Source organism: Malaclemys terrapin, chromosome 5 (assembly GCF_027887155.1).
Source record: "Malaclemys terrapin pileata isolate rMalTer1 chromosome 5, rMalTer1.hap1, whole genome shotgun sequence".
NCBI classification, from domain to species: Eukaryota; Metazoa; Chordata; order Testudines; family Emydidae; genus Malaclemys; species Malaclemys terrapin.
The window spans coordinates 120,120,196-120,137,613 of NC_071509.1; the positions used below are offsets into that span (position 1 = coordinate 120,120,196).

At 42.1% G+C, this 17,418-nt stretch overlaps 1 protein-coding gene across 7 annotated transcripts; it reads left to right on the forward strand.

Moving 5' to 3' along the window:
* Window positions 1-723: 723 nt before the first annotated feature.
* Window positions 724-17,049, forward strand: NUDT9 (nudix hydrolase 9). 7 transcript variants are annotated; one of them, XM_054030198.1, is made up of 10 exons: window positions 724-881; window positions 2,944-3,212; window positions 4,414-4,650; window positions 6,441-6,536; window positions 9,056-9,142; window positions 10,735-10,846; window positions 11,309-11,455; window positions 13,293-13,377; window positions 14,718-14,928; window positions 16,043-17,049. In XM_054030198.1, the coding sequence occupies exons 2-9, from the start codon at window positions 3,079-3,081 to the stop codon at window positions 14,891-14,893; spliced, it is 1,074 nt and encodes a 357-aa protein (XP_053886173.1). In that variant the 5' UTR covers window positions 724-881; window positions 2,944-3,078; the 3' UTR covers window positions 14,894-14,928; window positions 16,043-17,049. The 7 variants fall into 7 exon arrangements, with proteins under 7 accessions (XP_053886173.1, XP_053886177.1, XP_053886175.1 ...); XM_054030200.1 differs by having other exon boundaries at window positions 726-881; window positions 2,944-3,011; XM_054030199.1 differs by lacking the exon at window positions 724-881 and adding an exon at window positions 1,028-1,069 and having other exon boundaries at window positions 4,453-4,650.
* Window positions 17,050-17,418: the final 369 nt, after the last annotated feature.

Below are 17,418 nucleotides of genomic sequence, written 5' to 3' on the forward strand. Positions count from 1 at the left end.
GCACCCCAGCCCTCTCCTGCACCCCAAACCCCTCATCCCCAGCCCCACCCAAGAGTCTGCACCCACCTGCACCCCAACCCTCTCCTGCACCCCAAACCCCTCATCCCCAGCCCCACCCAAGAGTCTGCACCCCCCTGCACCCCAACCCTCTCCTGCACCCCAAACCCCTCATCTCCGGCCCCACCTGGAGACTGCACCCCCAGCCAGAGCCCTCCCCCTCCGAGGGTGGGGGCGAGCAAGCGAGCGACAGAGGGAGGGGGTTGGAGTGAGTGGGGGCAGGACTTTGGCGAAGAGGCGGGTCGGGGGCTTGTTCAATTTTGTGTGATTAAAAAGTTGGCAACCCTATTGCGGAGCAGCCCCGGGTCGTGGCCCCACAGCTGCATGGGGGCCGTGTACACATGTGCCCTGTGGCAGAGATAGGTGCGCGCTGGCCCTGGTGCACAGCACTTCCGCAACGCCCCAAGTGTCTGTACAGGGTAGATCACACACCGCTGGGACTATTTTTCTCTCAATCTCGGCGGCACACCTCCAGCCTAGAATGATCGCGGAGGGATCTCTACTGCGAGGCTCCAGCAGGCCAGGGTTGAGAAGGAGTGAATGCGTGCGCATCTCCCTACCGATGCGGAGAGCGCAGCCAATAGGAAGGGGTGTTCGCTACTCTGGCTGTGGGACTGGGAGGAGTCAAGCGCCGTCAGGTAGAGAGCAGGCAGCACGTCACAGCGGCTCGCGCGGTAGGTGCAGACGCGAGCGCCGGGGGGAAGCGGCAGCCAATTGCTGCCCTATCGTCGCGGTACGGAAGGCGCGAAGGTCAGGAGCAAAGCAGCTGACTTTTACCCGCCCGCTTCCGGATGTGGGGCTGTTCTCCAGCCAGAGCGAAGCTGGTGAGCGACGCCTTTCTCGTTTCCATGGCAGCTGGCCTGGCCCAATCGGCTGCCAGAATGAGGCTTGATTGACGCGGGCATTTCCCTATCGCTAGCGGAGTTTCAGCGCGAGGGGATGGTCCAGGCTAGTACCGCCTCCCACTGAACCTGGGGGTGGGACGGAAGGAGGCAGCCCGCCTAGCCAGGTGGTAAGAGTCTCTCCCGGCCCGGGCGGGGGCCGCTTGGGGCGCAGGGGGTCTCAGCCGGGGAGCGGGGTGATTCCCGTCTTCCCTTCCGGGCCTGCACCCGCCCCCTGGGGGAGGCGGCAGCGCGCTGGGCCCCGCGGGGGGGCTGGGGACTAGCAACATCCCCGGGTCCGTGCCGGGCAGGCTGGGCCCGTGACCGCGGTGGGCTCCCGGTCACTGGCGGTCAGGGGCGGAGGTGTTCCCCTAGGCGTGACTGTGGGGCGGCGTTAAGCAGGCGGGCAGACTCGATAGCGGCACAGGCTAGCTGTAGACCCGAGCGCACAGCACGCTGCTTTGGTGTGTCCTGGCCTCCAGAGGCTCTTGCCTGTGGTGTCAGCCTGTGGGGTTCTTGTAACGCTCCCCTCCTTTCCCCCAGTGGCTTGTAAGGCATTGGCTGGCGCCACTGCTCTCTGATGGATGGCTTCTGAATTGTTGGCAGGGAGTCTAGCTCTAGGGATGGGGTCCTGCTCTTTTAGAGCCAGAGCATGTGAGTTGTATCCCCGCTGCATCTGGATTCCACACGGCCACAGAAGGTTACCACATAGTGACAGCTGCCAGGTTCCTGGGTGACTGTGAATTTGTTAAGACTTTCAAAATAAGCAATTAAAGGAAATGTAGGTCATACGGGCTGTCAGATAAACATACACAACGTGATAGTTTCCTGTGCCAAAAAACAGCTAAAACTCTGCCCCTTTTTAAAAAAAGACATCCTTAACAACAGGTTGAGTTGTTTTGAAACCAACCAAAAACATCTAGCTTATACCCTGAAGTAATCTTAAAAAAACAAACAAAACAAAACAAACCACCCCACCACTTTTCCTTTGGATACTTATAATGGGAGTGAACCTAGTGTTCAAAACGGAACCCTAGTTTTAACCTTAACTATAGATCTTCTGCATAATGGCCTGTTCAGGTTAATTCTTAATGATCTGCAACTCAGAAACAAAAGATTTTCTTCTCGTATCCCATCTATTAATATTATGGTTTTGCAGAGTAGTGGAAACACCAGTCAGGAGCCACTTTGCAATTAAGGCACTACTATAAACATAATTACTAGATAATCCTGACAGACCTGCAAAGCAGGGACTAGAACTGTGATCCTTCACCAGTAAAAATACCTGCCTTGAGCTAAAATAGAACCTCAGTCACATTGGTGAAGTATAGACGGACCCTTGGACCTGATTCTCCACTGTCTTGGACCTTGCATAGTCATGTATACACATACATAGTATGTGTAAAATATTACCAGATCAGAATAGTCCTATTTTATGCCCACTTTGCACAGGAATAAATGATTACCCAAGGTCCAAGGCAGTTCTTTCCAAGCTTTAGGCAGCAATAACAGGGGGCACAGTGCTATCGCCCTGATCCTGAAAATACTTCATGCATGTACTTTTTTCATGTAAGTAATGCATGGTTAAATTTAAGTGCATGTTTAAAACAATAAAACAATAATTAATAGCTTAGACCTTGGCTACACTGGCTCTGTACAGCGCTGCAACTTGCTGCGCTCGGGGGTGTGAAAACGTCCCCCCGCCCTCCCCAACGCAGTGAGTGCAGCGCTCTAAAGCGCCAGTGTAATCAGCACCTGCAGCGCTGCACGCTATCCCTCTCGGAGAGGTGGAGTACTTGCAGCGCTGCGAAAGAGCTCTCGCAGTGCTGGTGGCGCGACTACACTCGCGCTTCACAGTGTTGCCGCGGCAGCGCTGTGAATTCTGAAGTGTAGCCAAGGCCAAAGAGTACAATCTGGTTTACTGTTTCTTTGTTTAGGATTTCCCCCGCCCTCCAAAGAATTCAACTTAAGTTACAGAATAAATTAATATGGCTGTTCCTTGTAGGGAGTGAGGCGGACAAGACGACACATCCTGCAATCAAATGTTTCCTACTTCATCTCCTGACAGTCCAGGTCACTGCATGGTTGTTGGGCACTGTGTTCTGGGGAGGCATAGTTTCCTGTGAGCATCCTGCATGTGATGGCAAGGTGGTGTCTGGCCCGGACTGTTACTGTGGTGTCCCTCACTGTAACTCTGTCTGCTGTTGCTGTCAGGTACCCTAGCTGCCGACTCCCCCACCCCCTGCTCCATCCATTCAGAGAGCGTGCCTACAGGTATTTAAATTATAACACAGCAGTGACATAACCCTGCTACTTCTCATAAACAATAAAGCAAGGTTGAGGTCTAAGGCCTTGATCCCGCAACTGTGTATGTGAGTGCTTAACTTTATATATATGAGTAGTCCCACTGAAGTTTCTCATGGGACTATTCATGTAAAGTTATGTATGTTTTGGCATCATCAGGGCTTATTTACCCTGTTATTTACTTATTTACCCCTGTTACACTGCCACTCCATCAACAGTGTATTTCGGATATTAAAATCAAAATTCTGCCATCAGATCTGTTGAACTCGGAGTTGCAAATATGTGAGTTGCACATGCATATCCAGTGAGTGAATTTGGCCCTTAGTATGGTACATAGTTTTGGTAAAATCCCAAAAAGCAGCAGATGATTTTAATCCTGCAAATGTGTATGCAAATATGTAAGTTTGTCACGAGTAGTTACCGCTGGAGACAAGTTACTCACTTGCATATGTTTACAGTTTTGGGCTTACATAATTTTACTGAGAGTCATGACAGTCTTGATATATTAATTTTTCATTCTTGTAGAGAGGAATTAATTTTACCAAATAATGGGAAATATAGCTAGGAAAAGCAATCTCAGATGGAAAGGTTGTGGGTCTAGTTGAGGAATGGGGCAATATTATTGCCTGTTTATTCATTTGGACTTTCACACATTTATAAATAAAATAAAAAGAAGCAATGTGACAATTCCTGGTGTGTGTATTCATAATACTTATGTAACACTATAATGTAATTCCGATGAGCTGAACTATGCTGTAATTTTGGAATGTTACCACTTCCTTACTCAAAAAGTATTTTTGGGCATATAATGAGTTGTTATAATCTATTGAAGAATTATGCTGCAATTTTTTTCATACTATCCGATTTTTTTTAGGTTCTTTGGTTTTAATAAAAGTGCCTTGCTTGGCTAGGGCTGAAAAGGTATCCAATATTCAGAGCCTGTGAGTAGATAGATCAGAGATATGGTTTACCCAACTACAGATAAATCACTGGGCAGATGGGACTGGGTGTATATTTTTAGGCTTAATATGTTACTACTTCTTTAAAAAATTTAACATCATGGTTTTTTTTTTCTCTCTTTACAATCTGGAGTTGTAAAACTTGGAATTAAATAACTTCATTTATATTTTTTCAGGAGTGTAACACTTACTCTTTCCCCCCCCATCAATAGCTCAGTTCCAGTACATTGGTTTCATTTTTACCCTGTCAGCATGCTGAGCTGTTACAATCCAAATGAAAATGTCCACAACAAAGCTCACACATCCCCATATCCAGGGTCAAAGGTTGAGCGCAGCAAAGTACCTACTGATAAAGTGGGCTGGCTAGTTGAGTGGGAGGATTACAAGCCTGTGGAATACACTGCAGCCTCTGTCTTGGCTGGACCCACGTGGGCAGATCCGCAGATCAGGTAAGCAGTGTCTGGCCAAAAGAAATTGGGGGTTCTTCTAGATGAATGTGGTTCTGCTGTAGAGAAAGGAAGGAATTTGTTTTGAATACATCGGACAGAAGTTTGATCTACTTCTGCTTTAAATATCTTTCCTAAAATTACATGTACACCTGGTACTTATGAAAGTGAAGGACTTAATAACGCTGGCTAGAGTAATGTATAATTTGGATAGGCTCTGTAAACTGTCCACACATCTACTGCACTGCACCTGTGCCTATGGAATACGTAATAATTTTCTTCTAGAATGAATGGGTATACCAGGCACAGCCGGATATTCAAATAAAGCTAGTTCTGTAACATATGCCCATTTCTGTGGCAATGAAAGGGGTTAGTAACGTGATGAGAGAGCTTTACTTCTGCATGGGATAAAGATGAGTAAAAACTCAGTCTTGCTACACTGTCCTTTCAGACATTATTGACATCAGGGCTAGAATGCTGCAGCAGCAGCTATATGGAGGTAGAGAAAGAGTTTAATAATATGTACGTTTCCATTTGTTTGCATTGGTATATGAAATGCAAACACACAGTAATAATACACTGTTAGAATTCTAGAATTGACCACTTGGATTCAAGAAATGCAGAAGTTAAGGTTGAGTGCCCAGCTTTGACTCTGCTTGCTTGTACATGTGTATATCAATCCGGTCTAATGTAATCGTATATCATTTCTTAAAGAATGCAATCTACATGTTTTACAACACTAGATATGTATGTGTCTAAGATACCTTGTGATCCTGTATTTAAACTGTATGCGAACACGTACACAAAAGGGGCAAAATAAAGTTAGTTAGTGCTTCAATCTTAATTTTCATGTTTCCTGACTTTACATTAATATTTGATCGCATTTATTACTTATTATATTATTATTTGCATAGCATCTAATACCAAGGGCTCTTGAAAGACTTAGGGTAGAAATGACTATATTGTGCTAGTGCGAAGTAGCCATAGCACGGGTATATTCGCCCTCTAAATGTTCATAATTCTTAAAAATGCTGATCCAGATGTTAGGTGTCAGTGCAATCTTCCAAGCAAACCAGGTTTGAAGAAAATTGGGTCAATGGTTGTAAAGTTATGAATATTTGATGAAAAAACTTTTGAAATATGCACATATGTCTGTCTGTGCATGCCCTTCTATAGACTCCTGGGGTGATTTTCAAAGGCACTCATAGGAATTAAATGCAAACTCCTACCAAAAGTCAGTGATTTAATTGGAAAAGTGTTTAGTATGTATTTTTCATATGCTCATAACTTTGATAAATCACAGCCAATTAAAGGTCTCCTCAGGGATTGTATCTGTGTCAAGTTTCAAAGCTTGGCTATTTTGTCCTGTAGACCTGGCTCAAAAAAAAATCGGTTAAAAATTTATAAAATGGGGAAAAATAAATGTTTGCCAGGTTCAAAAGTGGACAAAGGGATTTTGTTCAAACTTTAAAACAAACACACATTTTTGGGCCGGAATCAGTAATGGACAGTATCATCCCCAAAGGTGGATATTTTAGAAACTTAAAATGTCAAATCCATATATCACCTGTTAGAAGTATTGGGAGATTCTGCAGTTTGCAAATACTGACATTTTAATGGGGGCAGGAGCAAAGCTTAGAAAAACTGCAATTCAGTTTTAGATTTTTTGGTGAACCAAGTGCCATCCCTGAGACATTTGATGTTGCAGATCCTTTGGATGGCATTACAGCCTTTGTAATTAACAGCTATTGGTTACTTAGTAACTTACTCTATACTACTCTTCCCTAAAACAGTGCCAAAAACTTTTCTCCCAAATTCAATGAGAAGGATGGACAAGTGGAGAGGAGGAGTCTGAGTGGCTTGTATGAGGTTGAAAATGGGAGGCCCAGGTAGGTATTTTTGCTCCTTAATCTTCTATGACAATGTTGTGACACTGCACCCCATATTTGTCATAGTAATATCATTATGATATGATTGTGATGTAATTATGGTGCATTTTGAACAAGATAAGTCATGTGAGATGTCATTGAAAAAGTTATGATTTGCTGAATATGATTAACCTATTTGTATGCATGTATCATTTTTGTAGCTGAAGTTATGAATATTGACTGTATCTGTATTTCAAATATAGTTACACCTGTGTAATGCCCACTAGACAAGATGCTTTCAATCTAGATTGCCCTGAATAGGCCCTTCCCAACCAGCTATGAGACATTAGGGAAGACAATAGGCCTTAGGAGAAGCTTATCTCCCACCTGGTGAGCCTTCCTGAGAACACTCCAGACAGCCTGTAAATAAGGGCTGCTATGACTCTACAAGGACATATGACCCAAGCCACATAATTCTGGACTCCATCTTGAGATGTTGATATTTTTCCACAAACTGGTCTGGGAACCAAGTTTTGAAGCAAAGGGTTCCTGCCATAGCTAAAGCTATATAAAGCAGGGAGTGACCTCATCTGGGGTTCTTCACTCCCCACACAAGATGACTCCTGGAAACACCTGAACTGGGGGAAGTGCTGGACCCAGGCTAAAGGGATTTCTAGCCTGTATATGAAAGACCTGGGGATTCCAAGCTGTAAGGCAAGTGCAGCTTGTCCCTTAAGAATCTGCAGGCTGCTTGTATCATCAGCCAGGGTGAGAATTTGCCAATTCATGTCCTATCTTCCTAATATCTTAGATTTAGTTTGTGTTTTTGTTTATTTACTAGGTAATTTGCTTTGATCTGTTTACTATGACTTATAATCACTTAAAATCTATCTTCAGTTAATAAACTTGTTTTTGCTTTATCTAAACCAGTGAGTTGGAGTGAAGTGCGTGGGAAATTGTAGTTCAAGGGGCAAAGGCTGTTGCATATTTCTCTCCACCTTGAGGGGAGTCGGGGCGAACTCTGAGCTTACTCTGCACAGTTCCCTGTGCAGCGCAAGACGATATAATTTTGGGTTCATACTCCAGAGGGGGTGCATGCCTGGGGAGCTGAGAGTTACCTTGGCTGTAGCCTTTCTATTGTTGTTTTGTGCAATGGCTAGGCAGAGAGCCTGCATGAAAGCCGCTGGGTGTGTCTCTAGGGTGTATGCTGGTGGAAGTGTAGGACCGGGAGCATGTCTGCAGCTTGTCACAACAGCACAGTGTGAGAGGGAGCCCAGGTTGGTGGTCAGAGGGCTCAGTGGTACCCCAGTTCCAGGTGGCACCCTGGGGGGAACTCCTCACAAATTTCATTTGAGAAGGTGTGTTTTTAATGTTTTTTGTATCTGATTTAGTATGTGTCACATACTAGACCAGAATAGCACATTGTCTGTGCTGACTTAACTGGTGCAAAGTCCCACACCAGAAAGTTTGCTTAGAGGACTGTAAAGGAGCAATATAGTGGTGGGCCTGTAGCTAACACAGCCCCCAAGATGGGAGGATGTGTTGGGTGTGGGAGAATGTGCTGTAGGATGTGTTGCATCTGCTTTAGTGTCTGCTGGCAGAACTTCTAAGGAAACACCTCCCTCCCTGAGGTGAAAGTCTCTCAGTCTGGATGCAGCAGTTCTCATTGACGCAGGAAGGTACAGTTTGTACCTCTCTGCAGCAGAGGTGAATCTGGCACACTATATTTAAACTGTTTGTTTATTCTCTATAGATTAGTGTGTTTCACACATCAGAGATGAGATTGGAAAGCTGATTATCAAGCTGAGGGCAAGATTGTGACCTTCCCCTACCTGCTAGTATACAGTGTCTCCTTTCTCTTCTATATGGACTACCCACATAGCCAGCCCAAGTGTGAGGCTAGAGAAGACTGTGAAGGGCTGCTACTCCCCCCCCCCCCCCAGCAAAATGGGGTTGGGACCTTTACCCCCATGCCCTGGCATGTAGAACTGCTCTTGCAAACCAGTCACAATTCCTTCCCTAGACTGCTCCTGGGATGGTGCAGCTATGTGCTCCATCCTCCTCACCTTTTATCTTGGAGTAGGAACAATTTAGAACCCTCAGGAGAGTTGTAGTCATGATCTGGAGGTGAGACTACTTTAATTCTTTGACACCATTTCATTTTTCCCTGTGTTTGGTTATTTAGATCCCAAGGTAAAAGAACAAACCAAAGAATGTCCCTCCAAAGTTCCAGGATCTCTTGCCATATTTTGTAAACTCCTATAATACTGTATTTTAAAAGAAAGTTTTGTGGTTTTACTTTTGTATCTTATTGTCAAATTTAGGAAATGTAATGGAGCTTGATCTCACTAATATGTTTAATAATATTTTCTGTCCATACCTTGAGAGAGAGGGAATGAGGTACATGTAAACACTAAGAACTTGACCAAATATACATTGTTATTTTCCTCTTTCCTCCTTCTGTAGTTCCTTATTATTTGAATGAAGCTGGGAATATTTGTATGTATTGGGGATTTCATATGTACCACCTTCTCTTTCAGAAATCCGTCTGGCAGGACGGGATTGGTGGGTCGAGGATTATTAGGGCGCTGGGGACCAAACCATGCTGCAGATCCTATAATAACTAGGTAAGGGAGACAGGATCAGAGGATGATATGCCAGGAGAATGGAAAAATGTAGAACTTGCATTCATGTGTACATGTCAGGTACCTGTATATGAAAAATTTTGATTATATTTTGATACATTTATCTATTACATGTATGTTACCTATGTGCAATTAGTTTAATGAAATATTAGGCAAATGCTTTATTTTCATCTTTGGAGAGGTGAATGGGAAGTCAGCAGTCAGGATAGACCATCACTTAAACTGGGGAAGCTGGTTTAAAAAAAGAGGAATAATGCAGCTGGTAAACCACTGTAGGAAAGTATTAACACCATGACATATGGTAAAAACATCTGAAAGCACAATGGTGTTGCAGAATACCTTGCATGATTATCATCATCATCATCATAATATGCCAACAGACCTTTCCAGTGCCCTGTGTAAAATTACTAGTTATCTTTTTTGAAAGATTGTAGGTTTGAAATTCACAACCAGTAATAACTGAAATTCAGCATGGCACGTTGCGAGATGTGTATTTCCACTGTACTGTTTGAGATGCTGTCTGATTTTAATGCCTTATATGAGGAGGTCCTCTCTCCTGTTCAGGTCAAAATACATAGCAATTTTATGATACTGTTGCATTCAAATTTAATATATATAACATTGCATACAAAAACACATTAAAGATTGTTAGGTGGCAAAGTCAAGCACTCAAAAGTTAGATGTCAGAATTATGGTTGTCTGTGCAACCTTAATTGGTCCTCCTTGGGCATATACATTGTGATAGTCTTTAATAACATGATCATATACCATTTTTTAGCATCATACCATTGCCTAATCCAATTTACAGGATGGGTAGTGCTCGGGAAATGAGGCAACAGATCAATATTTCTTTTTATGGTCATGATTCAGTGTGTGGCCCTGTAGCTTATTTATTGCATACCATCCAAACCTGTCTCTAAGTACAAAATTATTATTTTCTTCTCGGGCTTTTTATGCTGCTCATCACCATATTAGGGTTCTACTATCTGAATACTTCAGAAACATTGACCTGCACATGGAGATAAGAGAGCATTTTTATCCCCATTTCACAGATGAGGAAACTAAAATAAGGACATAGAAATTTATCAGGAAACACAGTGAATCAATGGAAGAGCCAGGATTAGAACTCCCCGATAAGCAATAACTAGCTCCCAAGCCTTTACTCATTGCTCCAGACCACGCTTTCTTAATTCCAGAGTGTCTGAGCAACCACAATTCCTATTGGCTTCAGTTGCAATTGTGAGCACTAAGCACTCTTGTCTCAGGTATCTAGAAGTGGGCACCTAGAAAATAAGGAACGCACAATTTGTGTGAAAAGTTTTAAGTGACTTGCCCATCATCACCTAGGAACTCTGGAAAAGGCAGGGATTTAATCCAATTCTCTAGGGCAGCTTTCAGCTGCCTTATTACAAGACAATCTGTTCTGTTTTACAGTCCTCGGCCTCGTTCACCACACCACACCTTCCAACCTCAAGAGCAAATAATGCAGGGGCAGAAACAGTCTCATTCACTTGACGACCTTGATTAATTCCAAAGAATGGAAAATAATTTTCCTTGTTTGTCATTCCCTGCAGGTGGAAGAGAGATAGCAGTGGCAATAAAATAGCTCACCCAATCTCTGGCAAGAACATTTTACAGTTTGTAGCAATCAAGAGGAAAGACTGTGGGGAATGGGCCATCCCAGGGGTAAGAACCAAAGCACGAAGCAGACATTACAATTACTGTCTAGTAAGACTATGAAAATGTAATTGATATTGATTTGATAGCTAGTGTGCATATCCTCTGAATGACTTCCTCTTGTGAGGCACATGAGGCACTTTAGAAAGCATCAAGGAAAACTAAAATATTGTTTTACCAAAAAGCCATTAAACTTCTGTTTTCTTTTTATTGCCATGATACAAGACAGTATTTGCGTCTAACTAGGACTATTCTTTCTGGCTTCATTGATTTACAGATGTCACACTTCTTTTATTATTGCTGATTACTGTTGGTGTCCATAACTCTTTACAAGTGCATTGTAGCTCCTTGAATGATTTACAGTCTAACACAGACCAATAGAACATACAGAATAAAGAGCAGATGGAATAATGAGAGCAGACAGGGTCTAAGAGAGGGATATCAGTATTGGGTGTTTTTGTTTTTGTTTAGGGTATGGTAGATCCAGGAGAGAAGATAAGTGCCACACTGAAACGAGAATTTAGTGAGGAGGCCTTAAACTGCTTACAGAAATCCAGAGCAGAGAAGGAAGAGATGGAGAAGCAAATGAACACACTCTTCAACCAGGAACATTTTGTGGTAAATCTTTTTCCTTGTATGATAATCTTGTATGCTATTAAAAAACATACTCAAACATCAATAGAATTTATAGGGGACTGAAAAAAAACAGTAGCAGAATGACAGGTTTCAGAGTAGCAGCCGTGTTAGTCTGTATCCGCAAAAAGAACAGGAGTACTTGTGGCACCTTAGAGACTAACAAATTTATTAGAGCATAAGCTTTCGTGGGCTACAGCCCACTTCGGTTTCATCCATGGTGCCACTGCGCTCTACTGTGGGCGTGGATTCTACTTGTGTCCTTCCTCTCTTGGAAATATCCTTACAACTGAGGATTTCTGAAATTTAATATGTGGTTTCCTAGCAGGGAATTTTGCTTTCGTACCAGTCAGGTGCACGTTTGGGTGTAGAATCGTAGCATGAGAGAGAACTGGATAGAGCCCTGCTTATCTGGGATCTACACTCTGGAAAAGGCATAGTCTGGAAAAGGTCAATTACATCCTCACTTTATGTATCATTTTCTCAGAGAGACTTATGTATTGTTTTGATGGCCAAGTAGAGTTACTAGAGGTAGGAGCCCCTGTGAATCTTTTGGCTAAAGCTTCCTTAAATCCTTGTCTAATGAGGGTAATTACAGTGCACTTACACCACATTCTGTGCCAGTCCCTTAATGGAAAGTGCATGTAAATAAATTATCATTACGGTTCCTCCTCAGTTTTGCAGTAAAGGCTGTTTTGCATTGCTTGGCACCTCAGGGCTGTGGAATGGAGATGGGGAATTGATAGGAAAGAGAGTTTGAATAGTGATGCATTTGTTATGCCTCACCAACTACTAGTCTCTCAAGAGATAAATATCACTCTAGATGTGGAAGAAGGCCCAGGATCATGGATTATTTTTCTCAGGAGACATTACATGGATTATAAAACTTAAATAATGGAGAGGGATCACACAAGAAACCATTCAGTTCAAAGGCCAGCAGTCAAAGCAGCTATCAAAAAAGAACTGAGAATGTTAACTGGTTGTAATGTTTATAATAATTTAACCCTCTCCCTCCCCCCTTTGCAAATTTTCCCTGGAATTTTGAATTTCAGTGAAAAATGGTTCAGAGCTTTCAGGAAAACTTCCTTTAGGTTTTTCAGATTTTTAAATGTTTTGACCAGCTCTATTAACTTTTATGCCTCACCAATAGAGAGATGCAGACTGCTGCAAACATAGTGAGTCTGTGAAACTTGTTTAGAATGCCATTCTATTGAGCATTCCAGTCTTTATCCTGTGGATTAATTACCTTCCTGGGAACAATAATTAATGTGTCTGAGCTCAGTGGGTTCTAGTGATTAAATGATGAATACCATTTATTATTGTGGTAGCACATAGGAGGCACAGAACAAAAAGACAGCCCCTGCCCTGGGGTGCTTACAATCGAAGCATAAGACAAGAGACACTCTGGATACAGACTCGGGGGCATAAGGAAACAATGAGAAAATATTGGTCAGCATGACAGCTGGTGTGCTGAGACCATTGCCTATGTAACTGTCAAGATTTTGTGTCAGTATTATGGGAAAGGAGTGTTTTAAGGAGGGATTTGAAGTAAAACAATGAAGTGGCTTTGAATGTTATAAGGAGCTCCTCCCATGTCTGAGGGGCAGCATGGGGAAAAAGCACAAAGATGGTTGTTTGCAAATTTAACAGGAAAAGCTTTTGAATGTGCTGACTCATTTGGGGGAGCAGATCATGTACTCCTCCAGAGCATTGCAAACTGGTACAATTTACAGTCATTCTTAACCAGCGGTGAGGCCTTTTAAGATTCTGCCTCATATATAATGTTGTGGCCCTCAGCTTAGGCTGTCTGTCTTCTGCTTAGGTGTATAAGGGGTATGTGGATGATCCTCGTAATACAGACAATGCCTGGATAGAGACAGAAGCTGTGAACTACCATGACGAACCTGGTGGGTATCCCCATTTTTACCTTTTAGCAGTTGCTCCCCTAAATATGCTGTTACAGACTAGGGGGAAGATGACAGAAAGGTGCTACAGGTTACTCAACTGTCGTCAAGTGTGAAAATTAGGTGTTAATCTATGGAACAAAAGTCTGTGGGTGAGGTTTTTTTTCCCCCTAGAGGGGTTCACCCATGGCACATAGTAATCTTTCTTCTCCAGTTCAGCCTCTTCCAATAAATATTCACAAAGGTTAGTTGGCTAAATTATGTTAGGAAAAATAGGTGCTTTGGGAGGATATCTATTTCAATCAAAACATATTGGAAGAATCATGAAAATTTAACTTAATTTTTAAAATATATATATTTTAAAAATTATTTAGTATAACTTATTGGATAGAGTCCAGACATTTAGCTAAGCCTTGTTCTTGCTACAGTATCTCTTTAAATTTGGTTTAATCTTCTGTCCTGTCATGAAACTTGGGAAGAGAGATTTAAATTTTTCAGAACTATTCCAGTAACTAGCCAATGCAAAGGAGTTGTTGCTTGTTTAAAGGTATTGTTTTTGGTGAAGCCCTATAAAGGCATCCAATTATTGTTGTCTTCACTCTTCATTATAGCGTGGGATTAGGCCATTGGTATTTTCAGGTACCCTACTGAAATAGTAGTATCAGAATCTGGTTTACCTCCTGGTGAATGGCACGCGAGATGGAAAGTTTCCAGCCATCAGCTATATAAAGGGTATAAAAAACTGGAGCAATAGGGGCAGAGGAGAGCAGAGATCAGTTGAACCTAAAACTTATTTTAGCAGGAAGACAGTGCATGTAATCACATTAATTTTACTAGCTAGCCATGGCACTTGTGAAACTACAACAATGGTGACACAAGGGTTTAGGCTATCTATTCTGTTTCCAGCTAGACAGTATAATGTCAGTTATAATAATATAATGGAGATATACCTATCTCATAGAACTGGAAGGGACCCTGAAAGGTCATAGAGTCCAGTCCCCTGCCTTCACTAGCAGGACCAAGTACTGATTTTTGCCCCAGATTCCTAAGTGGCCCCCTCAAGGACTGAACTCACAACCCTGGATTTAGCAGGCCAATGCTCAAACCACTGAGTCCCTCCCCCATTATGCATGTAAGTATGAGAGGTAATTGTAACACAGAGGAAGAATGTGCTTAATGTCCTAGCTGCTGTTTAAAAACCTGACTGCTAGTTTTATGGCAGTAGTTGGAGTGAAACTGGTATGAACAGGCCTCCTGCAGCAGAGAGTAATGGAGCATGTAGGATAGTGAGAGGGCAGAAAAGAAGATAAAATACTGTCTTAAATCTTTTGTTTGGCAATCAGGTGAGACAATGGATAACTTGCTTCTGGAAGCAGGAGATGATGCTGGGAAAGTGAAATGGGTTGACATCAGTGAGAAACTCAAGTTATATGCAAATCATGGTGACTTCATCAAACTTGTAGCTGAGAAATGGGGAGCACACTGGAATGAAGACCCTGTTCCTGGCTACCGTAAATGATGCTTCTGGAATCCAAATATAAACTGAAAACCAATGTAAGTATAAAAAAGAAAAGAACATGTTACTTTATTTAGAGAGAGGCCATCTTTTGTATCTTCAGTTTTGTTAGTCTTCAGTACTAAGGATAAATTGGTACACTAATTGCCTTTTGGTCAGAAATCCGTGCTGTCCGTGGGACATAATGGTAAATACATCAGACATGAGGGGCAGAAAGCATATAGAAGTTCTCCAGTTAAAGAGCAGGAATATTTTATGATTGCAGTTAGGCATGGCCTAAACCAAAGCATCTATAAGACTTTCTCTTCACATAATTCTAGTATCCAAACTGTGATAAACTCAGACTAAAAACAAACTGTGCTATCACGTTCTCCATTGCCTTCTCCTTAGTGATTTCCATTCAGCTCTTAACAACTGCAGACAGACATGGCAGTGTTGAGATTCTAAATTGTCTTGATTTTTATACTAATTTGTAGGCTTGGAATTTAGCTTTGTGTGCGTTTGCTGATACCTGTCAGGAAGAGAAACCTTTCAGGTAGGCATGAGGTTTAGTGTGATGAACTAAGTGATTTATTAATTGTGATTTGAAAATTATATAATAAACCAGAAACTAAATGAATTCACTTTCGGAAACCACTGTCCAAAAAAAAAGTCTTGTCTGAGAAATGAGTACTCCTGATGTTGAGTATCATGAGTATTTTGCTAGACTGAATTGTTGTGTTATTCACTCATGAACAAATCCAAGAATGAATTTGAGTTGGGAGGAACCTCTAATACAAGGTTGCCCAAATATTATGACACAAAGGGTCAAACTGCTAATTTGCCAGGAAGCCAAGGGTAGGATCCAGTATGCATGTATTTTGTTCTAAGACACATTTATAAGTGCACATAACCAGAATATTTGCTTGTACTTGTGCCTTCCGTGATAAGAGAGACAAATGTTTGGTTGAATTTGCCAGCAACTTAAGAACCTGCAGCTGATCTGCTTGTATCTTCCTGCTGTTACAGCATGAAAATGGCTTACTGGGCTATATTTTAGGACTTTGTGGGCTGAATTTTACTCTTGGGCTACTCTTCAGGCAACTTTTGCTATGAATCATCTCATCTTTCCCCTTGCACTGTGGTAGAGCTGATCTTTGTTTTCTTTTTTAGATCCTCCATAGACCATCCCTGATTGATGGGTATCGTGTCTGGCTAATTGAATATCTCCAATAATGCTAACCCTGATAATGCTGCATTTGGTTGCTGACAATCTCTCAATGTTGAGTTGCAGTACTCTCAGGGATAGCCTGATGGCTCCAACATTGGGGAGCGGAATTGCATCAAGAATGTCTGCTTGCAAGTGACTGATATTCAGCTCTAGAAAGGACTTTGAATGTGGTCTGCTGATAGGACACACAATTACATTCAACCATGAGCATCATAACTGAGACAAGTCGACCAGCCCAGAACCATGGTTCCCCGTGTTATGCAACATCACTCCTCCACACATCCATTGTGAGGATGCTATAGCCTGAATGGTTGAGAAGATCAGGGCAAAACTGAGCCTACCAATATACACAGACATCTTTGACCACCCAACAGTATGTTTGTTGTCAAGGCACCTGTTGTGGGCCCACTTGTCCTGTCCAGATTTCTCTGTGATGTTGATGTGGTTTGAAGAATGGTCCTGCAGCTGATGTCAGAAACCATTCTCTTATAACTGACCCGACCATATGTGTACCCAGCCTTGATTTGCCACACTTGCTCATGTGTTCTTCTGAACCAATTTCAGATGGGCCAGGGTAAATATGCAGCCAGCTTTCACATCTTAGCTCTTTTAGTATTTCATCATCATCTAGCTCTTTATTTTCATCTGAACTTTATTACAAGTACAGTAGGGAACAATTCTGTATGGGTAGGGAGATGGTCTGGATGTTCCATCTCCAACTTCTATGGATTGTGTCCTATTGCCACCTTTCTAGTTGTTTGGTGCCCAGTACTGAATACAATGTCCTTATTTAATTTCATCTGGAAACTAGTCATGCCACAATTACGTTAATAGAAAATCAAGGACAATAAGGAAGTGAAAATGTTTTGATTTAAAAAACAAAAATGAGGAAGGCACAAATTGTGGCTCAGTCATTTAAGCTTTCAAATAAAAATTGCTTATAAATAGATCTAGGTGTACATTTCTTATTGAGTAGGTGTAAGTTTGGCTCATCTTTAAGAGCAGTCCTTTAAACAAACTCGAAGTCAGAAAAGAAAATGTTCAGTCAATGCTCAGTCTCTATTAAAGCATAAAATGACGTGGAACATATGGTTTGGATGAGTAGAATCATCTACTGTTAAGGGGTTAGGCAAAGAACACAGATGAATGTTAGAGGCATGTATAGGTGTACTGTTGTTTATCTCCAGAATTTTCAGTGCACCAGTAACATTAAAGATGTGTGAGAGAATAATAGAAATTCAAACAAACAAAAATAACCTTGTTGACTGGTTAGAAGTAGATAAGATGGATGGAGGACATTGTTAAATTCCCAGTGTCA